General features: G+C 49.7%; 1 protein-coding gene across 1 annotated transcript in view; it reads left to right on the top strand.

The window, feature by feature from the left end:
• Positions 1 to 17,611, top strand: part of srd5a2b (steroid-5-alpha-reductase, alpha polypeptide 2b) — an 80,970-nt gene that overhangs the window by 21,392 nt on the left and 41,967 nt on the right. The window contains exon 5 of the mRNA XM_064993581.1: positions 15,265 to 15,415. Coding sequence (XP_064849653.1) covers positions 15,265 to 15,415 — 151 coding nt within the window. The remainder of the gene's footprint in view (positions 1 to 15,264; positions 15,416 to 17,611) is intronic.

Below are 17,611 nucleotides of genomic sequence, written 5' to 3'. Positions count from 1 at the left end.
TTTCAGTATGTGTCCTCTGCCAACCCACATGTGGTCTGTTTCATTAAGTGTCCTCTCCCCCAGGTGGTCTGTTTCATTAAGTGTCCTCTCCCCCAGGTGGTCTGTTTCAGTGTGTGTCCTGTCCCCCAGGTGGTCTGTTTCAGTATGTGTCCTCTCCCCCAGGTGGTCTGTTTCAGTATGTGTCCTCTCCCCCAGGTGGTATGTTTCAGTATGTGTCCTATCTTCCAGGTGGTCTGTTTCAGTATTTGTCCTCTCCTCCAGGTGGTCTGTTTCAGTATTTGTCCGCTCCTCCAGGTTGTCTGTTTCAGTATTTGTCCTCTCCCCCAGGTGGTCTGTTTCAGTATGTGTCCTCTCCCCCAGGTGGTCTGTTTCAGTATGTGTCCTCTCCTCCAGGTCGTCTGTTTCAGTATTTGTCCTCTCCTCCAGGTGGTCTGTTTCAGTATTTGTCCTCTCCTCCAGGTGGTCTGTTTCAGTATGTGTCCTCTCCTTCAGGTGGTCTGTTTCAATGTGTGTCCTCTCCTCCAGGTGGTCTGTTTCAGTATTTGTCCTCTCCCCCAGGTGGTCTGTTTCAGTATGTGTCCTCTCCCCCAGGTGGTCTGTTTCAGTATGTGTCCTCTCCTCCAGGTCGTCTGTTTCAGTATTTGTCCTCTCCTCCAGGTGGTCTGTTTCAGTATTTGTCCTCTCCTCCAGGTGGTCTGTTTCAGTATGTGTCCTCTCCTTCAGGTGGTCTGTTTCAATGTGTGTCCTCTCCTCCAGGTGGTCTGTTTCAGTATGTGTCCTCTGCCAACCCACATGTGGTCTGTTTCAGTAAGTGTCCTCTCCCCCAGTTGGTCTGTTTCAGTATGTGTCCTGTCCCCCAGGTTGTCTGTTTCAGTATGTGTCCTCTCCCCCAGGTGGTCTGTTTCAGTATGTGTCCTCTCCCCCAGGTGGTCTGTTTCAGTATGTGTCCTCTCCCCCAGGTGGTCTGTTTCAATATGTGTCCTCTCCCCCAGGTGGTCTGTTTCAGTATGTGTCCTCTCCCCTTACACAGGTGGTCTGTTTCAGTATGTGTCCTGTCCCCCAGGTGGTCTGTTACAGTATGTGTCCTCTCACCCAGGTGCTATGTTTCAGTATGTGTCCTCTCCCCTGGTGGTCTGTTTCAGTATGTGTCCTCTCTCCCAGGTGGTCTGTTTCAGTATTTGTCCTCTCCTCCAGGTTGTCTGTTTCAGTATTTGTCCTCTCTCCCTGGTGGTCTGTTTCAGTATGTGTCCTCTCCCCTAACACAGGTGGTCTGTTTCAGTATGTGTCCTGTCCCCCAGGTGGTCTGTTACAGTATTTGTCCTCTCCTCCAGGTTGTCTGTTTCAGTATTTGTCCTCTCCCCCAGGTGGTCTGTTTCAGTATGTGTCCTCTCCTCCAGGTGGTCTGTTTCAGTATTTGTCCTCTCCCCCGGGTGGTCTGTTTCAGTATGTGTTCTCTCCCCCGGGTGGTCTGTTTCGGTGTCCTCTCACCCAGGTGGTATGTTTCAGTATGTGTCCTCTCCCCCAGGTGGTCTGTTTCAGTGTTTGTCCTCTCAACCAGGTGGTATGTTTCAGTATGTGCCCTCTCCTCCAGGTTGTCTGTTTCAGTATTTGTCCTCTCCCCCAGGTGGTCTGTTTCAGTATGTGTCCTCTCCTCCAGGTGGTCTGTTTCAGTATTTGTCCTCTCTCCCAGGTGGTCTGTTTCAGTATTTGTCCTCTCCTCCAGGTGGTCTGTTTCAGTATGTGTCCTCTCCTCCAGGAGGTCTGTTTCAGTATGTGTCCTCTCCCCTAGGGGGTCGGTTTCAGTATGTGTCCTCTCCTTCAGGTGGTCTGTTTCAATGTGTGTCCTCTCCTCCAGGTGGTCTGTTTCAATGTGTGTCCTCTCCTCCAGGTGGTCTGTTTCAGTATGTGTCCTCTGCCAACCCACATGTGGTCTGTTTCAGTAAGTGTCCTCTCCCCCAGTTGGTCTGTTTCAGTATGTGTCCTGTCCCCCAGGTTGTCTGTTTCGGTATGTGTCCTGTCCCCCAGGTGGTCTGTTTCAGTATGTGTCCTCTCCTCCAGGTAGTCTGTTTCAGTATTTGTCCTCTCTCCCAGGTGGTCTGTTTCAGTATTTGTCCTCTCCTCCAGGTGGTCTGTTTCAATGTGTGTCCTCTCCTCCAGGTGTTCTGTTTCAGTATGTGTCCTCTGCCAACCCACATGTGGTCTGTTTCAGTAAGTGTCCTCTCCCCCAGGTGGTCTGTTTCAGTATTTGTCCTCTCCTCCAGTTTTTCTGTTTCAGTATGTGTCCTCTCCTCCAGTTTTCTGTTTCAGTATGTGTCCTGTCCCCCAGGTGGTCTGTTTCAGTATGTGTCCTGTCCCCCAGGTGGTCTGTTTCAGTATGTGTCCTCTCCCCCAGGTGGTCTGTTTCAGTATGTGTCCTCTCCCCCAGGTGGTATGTTTCAGTATGTGTCCTATCTTCCAGGTGGTCTGTTTCAGTATTTGTCCTCTCCTCCAGGTGGTCTGTTTCAGTATTTGTCCGCTCCTCCAGGTTGTCTGTTTCAGTATTTGTCCTCTCCCCCAGGTGGTCTGTTTCAGTATGTGTCCTCTCCCCCAGGTGGTCTGTTTCAGTATGTGTCCTCTCCTCCAGGTCGTCTGTTTCAGTATTTGTCCTCTCCTCCAGGTGGTCTGTTTCAGTATTTGTCCTCTCCTCCAGGTGGTCTGTTTCAGTATGTGTCCTCTCCTTCAGGTGGTCTGTTTCAATGTGTGTCCTCTCCTCCAGGTGGTCTGTTTCAGTATTTGTCCTCTCCCCAGGTGGTCTGTTTCAGTATGTGTCCTCTCCCCCAGGTGGTCTGTTTCAGTATGTGTCCTCTCCTCCAGGTCGTCTGTTTCAGTATTTGTCCTCTCCTCCAGGTGGTCTGTTTCAGTATTTGTCCTCTCCTCCAGGTGGTCTGTTTCAGTATGTGTCCTCTCCTTCAGGTGGTCTGTTTCAATGTGTGTCCTCTCCTCCAGGTGGTCTGTTTCAGTATGTGTCCTCTGCCAAACCACATGTGGTCTGTTTCAGTAAGTGTCCTCTCCCCAGTTGGTCTGTTTCAGTATGTGTCCTGTCCCCCAGGTTGTCTGTTTCAGTATGTGTCCTCTCCCCCAGGTGGTCTGTTTCAGTATGTGTCCTCTCCCCCAGGTGGTCTGTTTCAGTATGTGTCCTCTCCCCCAGGTGGTCTGTTTCAATATGTGTCCTCTCCCCCAGGTGGTCTGTTTCAGTATGTGTCCTCTCCCCTTACACAGGTGGTCTGTTTCAGTATGTGTCCTGTCCCCCAGGTGGTCTGTTACAGTATGTGTCCTCTCACCCAGGTGCTATGTTTCAGTATGTGTCCTCTCCCCCTGGTGGTCTGTTTCAGTATGTGTCCTCTCTCCCAGGTGGTCTGTTTCAGTATTTGTCCTCTCCTCCAGGTTGTCTGTTTCAGTATTTGTCCTCTCTCCCTGGTGGTCTGTTTCAGTATGTGTCCTCTCCCCTAACACAGGTGGTCTGTTTCAGTATGTGTCCTGTCCCCCAGGTGGTCTGTTACAGTATTTGTCCTCTCCTCCAGGTTGTCTGTTTCAGTATTTGTCCTCTCCCCCAGGTGGTCTGTTTCAGTATGTGTCCTCTCCTCCAGGTGGTCTGTTTCAGTATTTGTCCTCTCCCCCGGGTGGTCTGTTTCAGTATGTGTTCTCTCCCCCGGGTGGTCTGTTTCGGTGTCCTCTCACCCAGGTGGTATGTTTCAGTATGTGTCCTCTCCCCCAGGTGGTCTGTTTCAGTGTTTGTCCTCTCAACCAGGTGGTATGTTTCAGTATGTGCCCTCTCCTCCAGGTTGTCTGTTTCAGTATTTGTCCTCTCCCCCAGGTGGTCTGTTTCAGTATGTGTCCTCTCCTCCAGGTGGTCTGTTTCAGTATTTGTCCTCTCTCCCAGGTGGTCTGTTTCAGTATTTGTCCTCTCCTCCAGGTGGTCTGTTTCAGTATGTGTCCTCTCCTCCAGGAGGTCTGTTTCAGTATGTGTCCTCTCCCCTAGGGGGTCGGTTTCAGTATGTGTCCTCTCCTTCAGGTGGTCTGTTTCAATGTGTCCTCTCCTCCAGGTGGTCTGTTTCAATGTGTGTCCTCTCCTCCAGGTGGTCTGTTTCAGTATGTGTCCTCTGCCAACCCACATGTGGTCTGTTTCAGTAAGTGTCCTCTCCCCCAGTTGGTCTGTTTCAGTATGTGTCCTGTCCCCCAGGTTGTCTGTTTCGGTATGTGTCCTGTCCCCCAGGTGGTCTGTTTCAGTATGTGTCCTCTCCTCCAGGTAGTCTGTTTCAGTATTTGTCCTCTCTCCCAGGTGGTCTGTTTCAGTATTTGTCCTCTCCTCCAGGTGGTCTGTTTCAATGTGTGTCCTCTCCTCCAGGTGTTCTGTTTCAGTATGTGTCCTCTGCCAACCCACATGTGGTCTGTTTCAGTAAGTGTCCTCTCCCCAGGTGGTCTGTTTCAGTATTTGTCCTCTCCTCCAGTTTTTCTGTTTCAGTATGTGTCCTCTCCTCCAGTTTTCTGTTTCAGTATGTGTCCTGTCCCCCAGGTGGTCTGTTTCAGTATGTGTCCTGTCCCCCAGGTGGTCTGTTTCAGTATGTGTCCTCTCCCCCAGGTGGTCTGTTTCAGTATTTGTCCTCTCCTCCAGTTTTTCTGTTTCAGTATGTGTCCTCTCCCCCAGGATGTCTGTTTCAGTATGTGTCCTCTCCCCCAGGTGGTCTGTTTCAATATGTGTCCTCTCCCCCAGGTGGTCTGTTTCAGTATGTGTCCTCTCCCCTAACACAGGTGGTCTGTTTCAGTGTGTGTTCTCTCCCCCAGGTGGTCTGTTTCAGTATGTGTCCTCTCCCCTTACACAGGTGGTCTGTTTCAATATGTGTCCTCTCCCCCAGGTGGTCTGTTTCAGTATGTGTCCTCTCCCCTAACACAGGTGGTCTGTTTCAGTATGTGTCCTGTCCCCCAGGTGGTCTGTTACAGTATGTGTCCTCTCACCCAGGTGCTATGTTTCAGTAAGTGTCCTCTCACCCAGGTGCTATGTTTCAGTAAGTGTCCTCTCTCCCAGGTGGTCTGTTTCAGTATTTGTCCTCTCCTCCAGGTTGTCTGTTTCAGTATTTGTCCTCTCCCCCAGGTGGTCTGTTTCAGTATTTGTCCTCTCCTCCAGGTTGTCTGTTTCAGTATTTGTCCTCTCCCCCAGGTGGTCTGTTTCAGTATTTGTCCTCTCCTCCAGGTTGTCTGTTTCAGTATTTGTCCTCTCCCCCAGGTGGTCTGTTTCAGTATTTGTCCTCTCACCCGGGTGGTCTGTTTCAGTATGTGTTCTCTCCCCCGGGTGGTCTGTTTCGGTGTGTGTCCTCTCCCCCAGGTTGTCTGTTTCAGTATGTGTCCTCACCCCCAGGTGGTCTGTTTCAGTGTGTGTCCTCTCCCCCAGGTGGTCTGTTTCAGTATGTGTCCCCTCTCCCGGATGGTCTGTTTCAGTATGTTTCCTCTCCCCCAGGTGGTCTGTTTCAGTATTTGTCCGCTCCTCCAGGTTGTCTGTTTCAGTATTTGTCCTCTCCCCCAGGTGGTCTGTTTCAGTATGTGTCCTCTCTCCCCAGGTGGTCTGTTTCAGTGTTGTCCTCTCCCCCAGGTTGTCTGTTTCAGTATGTGTCCTCTCCCCAGGTGGTCTTTGTCCTCTCCTCCAGGTCTGTCTGTTTCAGTATTTGTCCTCTCCCCCAGGTGTCTGTTTCAGTATGTGTGGTCTGTTTCAATGTGTCCTCTCCCCAGGTGGTCTGTCTGTGTTCCTCAGGTGGTCTGTTTCAGTAAGTGTCCTCTCCCCCAGGTGGTCTGTTTCAGTATGTGTCCTCTCCCCCAGGTTGTCTGTTTCAGTATGTGTCTCTCCCCCCAGGTCCTCTGGTCTGTTTCAGTATGTGTCCTCTCACCCAGGTGGTCTGTTTCAGTATGTGTCCTCTCCTCCAGGTGGTCTGTTTCAGTATGTGTCCTCTCCCCCTGTCTGTTTCAGTATGTGTCCTGTCCCCCAGGTTGTCTGTTTCATGTGTGGTCTGTTTCAGTATGTGTCCTCTCCCCCAGGTGGTCTGTTTCAGTATGTGTCCTCTCCCCCAGGTGGTCTGTTTCAGTATGTGTCCTCTCCCCCAGGTGGTCTGTTTCAGTATGTGTCCTCTCCCCCAGGTGGTCCCAGGTGGTCTGTTTCAGTATGTGTCCTCTCCCCCAGGTGGTCTGTTTCAGTATGTGTCCTCTCCCCAGGTGGTCTGTTTCAGTATGTGTCCTCTCCCCAGGTGGTCTGTTTTTGTCCTCTCCCCCAGGTGGTCTGTTTCAGTATGTGTCCTCTCCCCCAGGTGGTCTGTTTCAGTATGTGTCCTGTCCCCCAGGTGGTCTGTTTCAGTATGTGTCCTCTCCCCCAGGTGGTCTGTTTCAGTATGTGTCCTCTCCCCAGGTGGTCTGTTTCAGTATTTGTCCTCTCCTCCAGGTTGTCCAGGTGGTCTGTTTCAGTATGTGTCCTCTCCCCTAACACAGGTGGTCTGTTTCAGTATGTGTCCTGTCCCCCAGGTGGTCTTTCAGTATTTGTCCTCTCCTCCAGGTTGTCTGTTTGTGTCCTCTCCCCCAGGTGGTCTGTTTCAGTATGTGTCCTCTCCTCCAGGTGGTCTGTTTCAGTATTTGTCCTCTCCCCAGGTGGTCTGTTTGTGTCCTCTCCACCCAGGTGGTATGTTTCAGTATGTGTCCTTCCCCCAGGTGGTCTGTTTCAGTGTTTGTCCTCTCACCCAGGTGGTCTGTTTCAGTATGTGTCCTCTCCCCAGGTGGTCTGTTTCAGTATGTGGTCCAGGTTGTCTGTTTCAGTATGTGTCCTCTCCCCCAGGTGGTCTGTTTCAGTATGTGTCCTCTCCTCCAGGTGGTCTGTTTCAGTATTTGTCCTCTCTCCCAGGTGGTCTGTTTCAGTATTTGTCCTCTCCTCCAGGTGGTCTGTTTCAGTATGTGTCCTCTCCTCCAGGTGGTCTGTTTCAGTATGTGTCCTGTCCCCCAGGTTGTCTGTTTCAGTATGTGTCCTCTCCTCCAGGTGCTCCCAGTATTTGTCCTCTCCTCCAGGTGGTCTGTTTCAGTATGTGTCCTCTCCTCCAGGAGGTCTGTTTCAGTATGTGTCCTCTCCCCAGGGGGTCTGTTTCAGTATGTGTCCTCTCCCCCAGGTGGTCTGTTTCAGTATGTGTCCTCTCCTCCAGGTGGTCTGTTTCAGTATGTGTCCTCTGCCAACCCACATGTGGTCTGTTTCAGTAAGTGTCCTCTCCCCCAGGTGGTCTGTTTCAGTATGTGTCCTCTCCCCCAGGTGGTCTGTTTCAGTATGTATTTGTCCTCCAGTTTTTCTGTTTCAGTATGTGTCCTCTCCTCCAGGTTTTTCTGTTTCAGTATGTGTCCTCTCCTCCAGGTTGGTCTGTTTCAGTATGTGTCCTCTCCCCCAGGTGGTCTGTTTCAGTATGTGTCCCTCTCCTCCCAGGTGGTCTGTTTCAGTATGTGTCCTCTCCCCCAGGTGGTCTGTTTCAGTATTTGTCCAGGTTTTCTGTTTCAGTATTTGTCCTCTCCTCCAGGTGGTCTGTTTCAGTATGTGTCCTCTCCTCCAGTTTTTCCAGGTGGTCTGTTTCAGTATGTGTCCCAGGTGGTCTGTTTCAGTATTTGTCCTCTCCCCAGGTGGTCTGTTTCAGTATTGTGTCCTCTCCCCCAGGTGGTCTGTTTCAGTATGTGTCCTCTCCCCCAGGTGGTCTGTTTCAGTATCCAGGTGTCCAGTATTTGTCTCTCCTCCAGGTGGTCTGTTTCAGTATGTGTCCTGTCCCCCAGGTGGTCTGTTTCAGTATGTGTCCTCTCCCCCAGGTGGTCTGTTTCAGTATGTGTCCTCTCCCCCAGGTGGTCTGTTTCAGTATGTGTCCTCTCCCCCAGGTGGTCTGTTTCAGTATGTGTCCTCTCCCCCAGGTGGTCTGTTTCAGTATGTGTCCTCTCCCCAGGTGGTCTGTTTCAGTAGTCCTCTCTCCCTGGTGGTCTGTTTCAGTATGTGTCCTCTCTCCCAGGTGGTCTGTTTCAGTATGTGTCCCCTCTCCCGGATGGTCTGTTTCAGTATGTGTCCTGTCCCCCAGGTGGTCTGTTACAGTATTTGTCCTCTCCTCCAGGTTGTCTGTTTCAGTATTTGTCCTCTCCCCCAGGTGGTCTGTTTCAGTATGTGTCCTCTCCTCCAGGTGGTCTGTTTCAGTATGTGTCCTCTCCCCCAGGTGGTCTGTTTCAGTATGTGTCCTCTCCTCCAGGTGGTCTGTTTCAGTATTTGTCCTCTCCCCCGGGTGGTCTGTTTCAGTATGTGTTCTCTCCCCCGGGTGGTCTGTTTCGGTGTCCTCTCACCCAGGTGGTATGTTTCAGTATGTGTCCTCTCCCCCAGGTGGTCTGTTTCAGTGTTTGTCCTCTCACCCAGGTGGTATGTTTCAGTATGTGCCCTCTCCTCCAGGTTGTCTGTTTCAGTATGTGTCCTCTCCCCTAACACAGGTGGTCTGTTTCAGTATGTGTCCTCTACTCCAGGTTGTCTGTTTCAGTATGTGTCCTCTCCCCCAGGTGGTCTGTTTCAGTATGTGTCCTCTCCTCCAGGTGGTCTGTTTCAGTATTTGTCCTCTCTCCCAGGTGGTCTGTTTCAGTATTTGTCCTCTCCTCCAGGTGGTCTGTTTCAGTATGTGTCCTCTCCTCCAGGAGGTCTGTTTCAGTATGTGTCCTGTCCCCCAGGTTGTCTGTTTCAGTATGTGTCCTCTCCTCCAGGTGCTCTGTTTCAGTATTTGTCCTCTCCTCCAGGTGGTCTGTTTCAGTATGTGTCCTCTCCTCCAGGAGGTCTGTTTCAGTATGTGTCCTCTCCCCTAGGGGGTCGGTTTCAGTATGTGTCCTCTCCTTCAGGTGGTCTGTTTCAATGTGTGTCCTCTCCTCCAGGTGGTCTGTTTCAGTATGTGTCCTCTGCCAACCCACATGTGGTCTGTTTCAGTAAGTGTCCTCTCCCCCAGTTGGTCTGTTTCAGTATGTGTCCTGTCCCCCAGGTTGTCTGTTTCGGTATGTGTCCTGTCCCCCAGGTGGTCTGTTTCAGTATGTGTCCTCTCCTCCAGGTGGTCTGTTTCAGTATTTGTCCTCTCTCCCAGGTGGTCTGTTTCAGTATTTGTCCTCTCCTCCAGGTGGTCTGTTTCAATGTGTGTCCTCTCCTCCAGGTGTTCTGTTTCAGTATGTGTCCTCTGCCAACCCACATGTGGTCTGTTTCAGTAAGTGTCCTCTCCCCCAGGTGGTCTGTTTCAGTATTTGTCCTCTCCTCCAGTTTTTCTGTTTCAGTATGTGTCCTCTCCTCCAGTTTTCTGTTTCAGTATGTGTCCTCTCCCCCAGGTGGTCTGTTTCAGTATGTGTCCTCTCTCCCAGGTGGTCTGTTTCAGTATTTGTCCTCTCCCCCAGGTGGTCTGTTTCAGTATGTGTCCTCTCCCCCAGGTGGTCTGTTTCAGTATGTGTCCTGTCCCCCAGGTGGTCTGTTTCAGTATGTGTCCTCTCCCCCAGGTGGTCTGTTTCAGTATTTGTCCTCTCCTCCAGTTTTTCTGTTTCAGTATGTGTCCTCTCCCCCAGGATGTCTGTTTCAGTATGTGTCCTCTCCCCCAGGTGGTCTGTTTCAATATGTGTCCTCTCCCCCAGGTGGTCTGTTTCAGTATGTGTCCTCTCCCCTAACACAGGTGGTCTGTTTCAGTGTGTGTTCTCTCCCCCAGGTGGTCTGTTTCAGTATGTGTCCTCTCCCCTTACACAGGTGGTCTGTTTCAATATGTGTCCTCTCCCCCAGGTGGTCTGTTTCAGTATGTGTCCTCTCCCCTAACACAGGTGGTCTGTTTCAGTATGTGTCCTGTCCCCCAGGTGGTCTGTTACAGTATGTGTCCTCTCACCCAGGTGCTATGTTTCAGTAAGTGTCCTCTCACCCAGGTGCTATGTTTCAGTATGTGTCCTCTCCCCCAGGTGGTCTGTTTCAGTATGTGTCCTCTCCCCCAAGTGGTCTGTTTCAGTGTGTGTCCTCTCTCCCAGGTTGTCTGTTTCAGTATTTGTCCTCTCCTCCAGGTTGTCTGTTTCAGTATGTGTCCTCTCCCCCAGGTGGTCTGTTTCAGTATGTGTTCTCTCCCCCAGGTGGTCTGTTTCAGTGTGTGTTTTCTCCCCCAGGTGGTCTGTTTCAGTGTGTGTTCTCTCCCCCAGGTGGTCTGTTTCAGTATGTGTCCTCTCCCCCAGGTGGTCTGTTTCTGTATGTGTTCTCTCCCCCAGGTGGTCTGTTTCAGTGTGTGTTCTCTCCCCCAGGTGGTCTGTTTCAGTATGTGTCCTCTCCCCCAGGTGGTCTGTTTCTGTATGTGTCCTCTCCCCCAGGTGGTCTGTTTCTGTATGTGTCCTCTCCCCCAGGTGGTCTGTTTCAGTAAGTGTCCTCTCCCCCAGGTGGTCTGTTTCAGTGTGTGTTCTCTCCCCCAGGTGGTCTGTTTCAGTAAGTGTCCTCTCCCCCAGGTGGTCTGTTTCAGTATGTGTCCTCTCCCCCAGGTGGTCTGTTTCAGTATGTGTCCTCTCCCCTAGGGGGTCGGTTTCAGTATTTGTCCTCTCCTTCAGGTGGTCTGTTTCAATGTGTGTCCTCTCCTCCAGGTGGTCTGTTTCAGTATGTGTCCTCTGCCAACCCACATGTGGTCTGTTTCAGTAAGTGTCCTCTCCCCCAGTTGGTCTGTTTCAGTGTGTGTCCTCTCCTCCAGGTGGTCTGTTTCAGTATGTGTCCTCTCCCCCAGGTGGTCTGTTTCAGTATGTGTCCTCTCCCACACGACAGGTGGTCTGTTTCAGTATGTGTCCTAACCCCCAGGATCGTGTTTCAGTATGTGTACTCTCCCCCGGGTGGTCTGTTTCAGTATGTGTACTCTCCCCCGGGTGGTCTGTTTCAGTATGTGTCCTCTCACCCAGGTGGTCTGTTTCAATATGTGTCCTCTCCCCCAGGTGGTCTGTTTCAGTATGTGTCCTCTCCCCCAGGTGGTCTGTTTCAGTATGTGTCCTCTCCCCCAGGTGTTATGTTTCAGTATGTGTCCTCTCCCCCAGGTGGTCTGTTTCAGTATGTGTCCTCTCCCCCAGGTGGTCTGTTTCAGTATGTGTCCTCTCCTCCAGGTGGTCTGTTTCAGTATGTGTCCTCTCCCCCAGGTGGTCTGTTTCAGTATGTGTCCTCTCCCCCAGGTGGTCTGTTTCAGTATGTGTCCTCTCCCCCAGGTGGTCTGTTTCAGTATGTGTCCTCTCACCCAGGTGGTCTGTTTCAGTATGTGTCCTCTCACCCAGGTGGTCTGTTTCAGTATGTGTCCTCTCCGACACCACAGAAGGTCTGTTTCAGTATGTGTCCTCTCCTCCAGGAGGTCTGTTTCAGTATGTGTCCTCTCCCCTAGGGGGTCGGTTTCAGTATGTGTCCCCTCCTTCAGGTGGTCTGTTTCAATGTGTGTCCTCTCCCCCAGGTTATCTGTTTCAGTATATGTCCTCTCCTCCAGGTGGTCTGTTTCAGTATGTGTCCTCTGCCAACCCACATGTGGTCTGTTTCATTAAGTGTCCTCTCCCCCAGGTGGTCTGTTTCAGTATGTGTACTCTCCCACGGGTGGTCTGTTTCAGTATGTGTCCTCTCCCCCAGGTGGTCTGTTTCAGTATGTGTCCTCTCACCCAGGTGCTATGTTTCAGTATGTGTCCTCTCCCCCAGGTGGTCTGTTTCAGTGTGTGTCCTCTCACCCAGGTTGTCTGTTTCAGTATTTGTCCTCTCCTCCAGGTTGTCTGTTTCAGTATTTGTCCTCTCCTCCAGGTTGTCTGTTTCAGTATTTGTCCTCTCCTCCAGGTGGTCTGTTTCAGTATTTGTCCTCTCCCCCAGGTTGTCTGTTTCAGTATTTGTCCTCTCCTCCAGGAGGTCTGTTTCAGTATGTGTCCTCTCCTTCAGGTGGTATGTTTCAGTATGTGTCCTCTCCTCCAGGTGGTCTGTTTCAGTATTTGTCCTCTCTCCCAGGTGGTCTGTTTCAGTATTTGTCCTCTCCTCCAGGTGGTCTGTTTCAGTATGTGTCCTGTCCCCCAGGTGGTCTGTTTCAGTATGTGTCTTTTCCCCCAGGTGGTCTGTTTCAGTGTGTGTTCTCTCCCCCAGGTGGTCTGTTTCAGTATGTGTCCTCTCCCCCGGGTGGTCTGTTTCAGTATTTGTCCTCTCTCCCAGGTGGTCTGTTTCAGTATGTGTCCTCTCCCCCAGGGGTCTGTTTCAGTATGTGTCCTCTCCCCCGGGTGGTCTGTTTCAGTATTTGTCCTCTCTCCCAGGTGGTCTGTTTCAGTATTTGTCCTCTCCTCCAGGTGGTCTGTTTCAGTATGTGTCCTCTCCTCCAGGAGGTCGGTTTCAGTATGTGTCCTCTCCTTCAGGTGGTCTGTTTCAGTATGTGTCCTGTCCCCCAGGTTGTCTGTTTCAGTATGTGTCCTCTCCTCCAGGTGCTCTGTTTCAGTATGTGTCCTCTCCTCCAGGTGCTCTGTTTCAGTATGTGTCCTCTCCCCCAGGTGGTCTGTTTCAGTATTTGTCCTCTCTCCCAGGTGGTCTGTTTCAGTATTTGTCCTCTCCTCCAGGTGGTCTGTTTCAGTATTTGTCCTCTCTCCCAGGTGGTCTGTTTCAGTATTTGTCCTCTCCTCCAGGTGGTCTGTTTCAGTATGTGTCCTCTCTCCCAGGTGGTCTGTTTCAGTATTTGTCCTCTCCCCCAGGTGGTCTGTTTCAGTATGTGTCCTCTCCCCCAGGTGGTCTGTTTCAGTATGTGTCCTCTCCCCCAGGTGGTCTGTTTTAGTATGTGTCCTCTCCCCCAGGTGGTCTGTTTCAGTATGTGTCCTCTCCCCCAGGTGGTCTGTTTCAGTATGTGTCCTCTCCCCCAGGTGGTCTGTTTCAGTATGTGTCCTCTCCCCCAGGTGGTCTGTTTCAGTATGTGTCCTCTCCCCCAGGTGGTCTGTTTTAGTATGTGTCCTCTCCCCCAGGTGGTCTGTTTCAGTATGTGTCCTCTCCCCCAGGTGGTCTGTTTCAGTATGTGTCCTCTCCCCCAGGTGGTCTGTTTCAGTGTGTGTTCTCTCCCCCAGGTGGTCTGTTTCAGTGTGTGTTCTCTCACCCAGGTGGTATGTTTCAGTATGTGTCCTCTCCCCCAGGTGGTCTGTTTCAGTGTGTGTCCTCTCTCCCAGGTGGTCTGTTTCAGTGTGTCCTCTCTCCCAGGTGGTCTGTTTCAGTATGTGTCCTCTCTCCCAGGTGGTCTGTTTCAGTGTGTCCTCTCCCCCAGGTGGTCTGTTTCAGTGTGTGTCCTCTCCCCCAGGTGGTCTGTTTCAGTGTGTCCTCTCTCCCAGGTGGTCTGTTTCAGTGTGTGTCCTCTCCCCCAGGTGGTCTGTTTCAGTGTGTCCTCTCTCCCAGGTGGTCTGTTTCAGTATGTGTCCTCTCTCCCAGGTGGTCTGTTTCAGTATGTGTCCTCTCCCCCAGGTGGTCTGTTTCAGTATGTGTCCTCTCCCCCAGGTGGTCTGTTTTAGTATGTGTCCTCTCCCCCAGGTGGTCTGTTTCAGTGTGTCCTCTCTCCCAGGTGGTCTGTTTCAGTGTGTGTCCTCTCCCCCAGGTGGTCTGTTTCAGTGTGTCCTCTCTCCCAGGTGGTCTGTTTCAGTGTGTCCTCTCTCCCAGGTGGTCTGTTTCAGTGTGTCCTCTCTCCCAGGTGGTCTGTTTCAGTATGTGTCCTCTCTCCCAGGTGGTCTGTTTCAGTATGTGTCCTCTCCCCCAGGTGGTCTGTTTCAGTATGTGTCCTCTACCCCAGGTGGTCTGTTTCAGTATGTGTCCTCTCCCCCAGGTGGTCTGTTTCAGTATGTGTCCTCTCCCCCAGGTGGTCTGTTTTAGTATGTGTCCTCTCCCCAGGTGGTCTGTTTCAGTATGTGTCCTCTCCCCCAGGTGGTCTGTTTCAGTATGTGTCCTCTCCCCCAGGTGGTCTGTTTCAGTGTGTGTTCTCTCCCCCAGGTGGTCTGTTTCAGTGTGTGTTCTCTCCCCCAGGTGGTCTGTTTCAGTGTGTGTTCTCTCCCCCAGGTGGTCTGTTTCAGTATGTGTCCTCTCCCCCAGGTGGTCTGTTTCAGTATGTGTCCTCTCCCCCAGGTGGTCTGTTTCTGTATGTGTCCTCTCCCCCAGGTGGTCTGTTTCAGTATGTCCTCTCCCCTTACACAGGTTGTCTGTTTCGGTATGTGTTCTCTCCCCCAGGTGGTCTGTTTCAGTGTGTGTTCTCTCCCCCAGGTTGTCTGTTTCAGTGTGTGTTCTCTCACCCAGGTGGTATGTTTCAGTATGTGTCCTCTCACCCAGGTGGTATGTTTCAGTATGTGTCCTCTCTCCCAGGTGGTCTGTTTCAGTATGTGTCCTCTCCCCCAGTTGGTCTGTTTCAGTATGTGTCCTCTCCCCCAGGTGGTCTGTTTCAGTGTGTGTCCTCTCTCCCAGGTGGTCTGTTTCAGTGTGTCCTCTCTCCCAGGTGGTCTGTTTCAGTATGTGTCCTCTCTCCCAGGTGGTCTGTTTCAGTGTGTCCTCTCCCCCAGGTGGTCTGTTTCAGTGTGTGTCCTCTCCCCCAGGTGGTCTGTTTCAGTGTGTCCTCTCTCCCAGGTGGTCTGTTTCAGTGTGTGTCCTCTCCCCCAGGTGGTCTGTTTCAGTGTGTCCTCTCTCCCAGGTGGTCTGTTTCAGTATGTGTCCTCTCTCCCAGGTGGTCTGTTTCAGTATGTGTCCTCTCCCCCAGGTGGTCTGTTTCAGTATGTGTCCTCTCCCCCAGGTGGTCTGTTTCAGTATGTGTCCTCTCCCCCAGGTGGTCTGTTTCAGTATGTGTCCTCTCCCCCAGGGGTCTGTTTCAGTATGTGTCCTGTCCCCCAGGTGGTCTGTTTCAGTGTGTCCTCTCCCCCAGGTGGTCTGTTTCAGTATTTGTCCTCTCTCCCAGGTGGTCTGTTTCAATATGTGTCCTCTCCCATAGGGGGTCTGTTTCAGTATGTGTCCTCTCCCCCAGTTGGTCTGTTTCAGTATGTGTCCTGTCCCCCAAGTGGTCTGTTTCAATATGTGTCCTCTCCCCCAGGTGGTCTGTTTCAGTATGTGTCCACTCCCCTAACACAGGTGGTCTGTTTCAGTGTGTGTTCTCTCCCCCAGGTGGTCTGTTTCAGTATGTGTCCTCTCCCCCAGGTGGTCTGTTTCAGTATGTGTCCACTCCCCTAACACAGGTGGTCTGTTTCAGTGTGTGTTCTCTCCCCCAGGGGGTCTGTTTCGATACGTGTCTGGGGCCAACTACTTTGGTGAAATTGTGGAGTGGTTTGGCTACGCCATGGCAACCTGGTCGCTGACTACCTTCTCCTTCGCCTTCTGCAGTATGTGCTTTGTTGGACGACGGGCAGTCCACCACCACAGGTACGAGGCAGACGTAGTCTGGGGACACAACAAAATGAGTACATTCTTTAGTTTTACATCACTTATACAGACTACAGCACCATAATCTATACAGGCTACAGCACCATAATCTATACAGGCTACAGCACCATAATCTATACAGACTACAGCACCATAATCTATACAGGCAACAGCACCATAATCTATACAGACTACAGCACCATAATCTATACAGACTACAGCACCATAATCTATACAGACTACAGCACCATAATCTATACAGGCAACAGCACCATAATCTATACAGGCTACAGCACCATAATCTATACAGACTACAGCACCATAATCTATACAGACTACAGCACCATAATCTATACAGGCTACAGCACCATAATCTATACAGACTACAGCACCATAATCTATACAGACTACAGCACCATAATCTATACAGGCTACAGCACCATAATCTATACAGACTACAGCACCATAATCTATACAGACTACAGCACCATAATCTATACAGACTACAGCACCATAATCTATACAGGCTACAGCACCATAATCTATACAGACTACAGCACCATAATCTATACAGGCTACAGCACCATAATCTATACAGACTACAGCACCATAATCTAAACAGACTACAGCACCATAATCTATACAGACTACGGCACCATAATCTATACAGACTACGGCACCATAATCTATACAGACTACAGCACCATAATCTATACAGACTACAGCACCATAATCTATACAGACTACAGCACCATAATCTAAACAGGTTGTGGCATTACAAATAGCACCCTATTCAATATGTGGTCCTCTGGTAAAACCTGGTGCAGTACTTTATGTAATGAATAGGGTGCCAAGTCCAGATATTATCAAAGTAGCTGTATATAGACAGTAGAGATTTACCTAGATATCTACATATAGACAGTAGAGATTTACCTAGATATCTATATAGACAGTAGAGATCTACCTAGATATCTATATAGACAGTAGAGATCTACCTAGATATCTACATAGACAGTAGAGATCTACCTAGATATCTACATATAGACAGTAGAGATTTACCTAGATATCTACATATAGACGGTAGAGATTTACCTAGATATCTATATAGACAGTAGAGATTTACCTAGATATCTATATAGACAGTAGAGATCTACCTGGATATCTACATAGACAGTAGAGATCTACCTAGATATCTATATAGACAGTAGAGATCTACCTAGATATCTATATAGACAGTAGAGATCTACCTAGATATCTATATAGACAGTAGAGATCTACCTAGATATCTATATAGACAGTAGAGATCTACCTAGATATCTATATAGACAGTAGAGATCTACCTAGATATCTATATAGACAGTAGAGATCTACCTAGATATCTACATAGACAGTAGAGATCTACCTGGATATCTACATAGACAGTAGAGATTTACCTGGATATCTACATAGACAGTAGAGATCTACCTAGATATCTACATAGACAGTAGAGATTTACCTAGATATCTACATAGACAGTAGAGATTTACCTAGATATCTCCATAGACAGTAGAGATTTACCTAGATATCTACATATAGACAGTAGAGATTTACCTAGATATCTACATATAGACGGTAGAGATCTACCTAGATATCTACATAGACAGTAGAGATCTACCTAGATATCTACATAGACAGTAGAGATCTACCTAGATATCTACATAGACAGTAGAGATCTACCTAGATATCTACATATAGACGGTAGAGATTTACCTAGATATCTACATAGACAGTAGAGATCTACCTAGATATCTACATATAGACAGTAGAGATTTACCTAGATATCTACATATAGACAGTAGATATCTACCTAGATATCTACATATAGACAGTAGAGATTTACCTAGATATCTACATATAGACAGTAGAGATTTACCTAGATATCTACATATAGACAGTAGAGATCTACCTAGATATCTACATATAGACAGTAGAGATCTACCTAGATATCTACATAGACAGTAGAGATCTACCTAGATATCTACATATAGACAGTAGATATCTACCTAGATATCTACATATAGACAGTAGAGATTTACCTAGATATCTACATATAGACAGTAGAGATTTACCTAGATATCTACATATAGACAGTAGAGATCTACCTAGATATCTACATATAGACAGTAGAGATCTACCTAGATATCTACATATAGACAG

This window comes from Oncorhynchus masou, chromosome 18 (assembly GCF_036934945.1).
Source record: "Oncorhynchus masou masou isolate Uvic2021 chromosome 18, UVic_Omas_1.1, whole genome shotgun sequence".
Taxonomy (NCBI): domain Eukaryota; kingdom Metazoa; phylum Chordata; class Actinopteri; order Salmoniformes; family Salmonidae; genus Oncorhynchus; species Oncorhynchus masou.
This window is presented reverse-complemented; position numbering and strand designations above follow the sequence as displayed.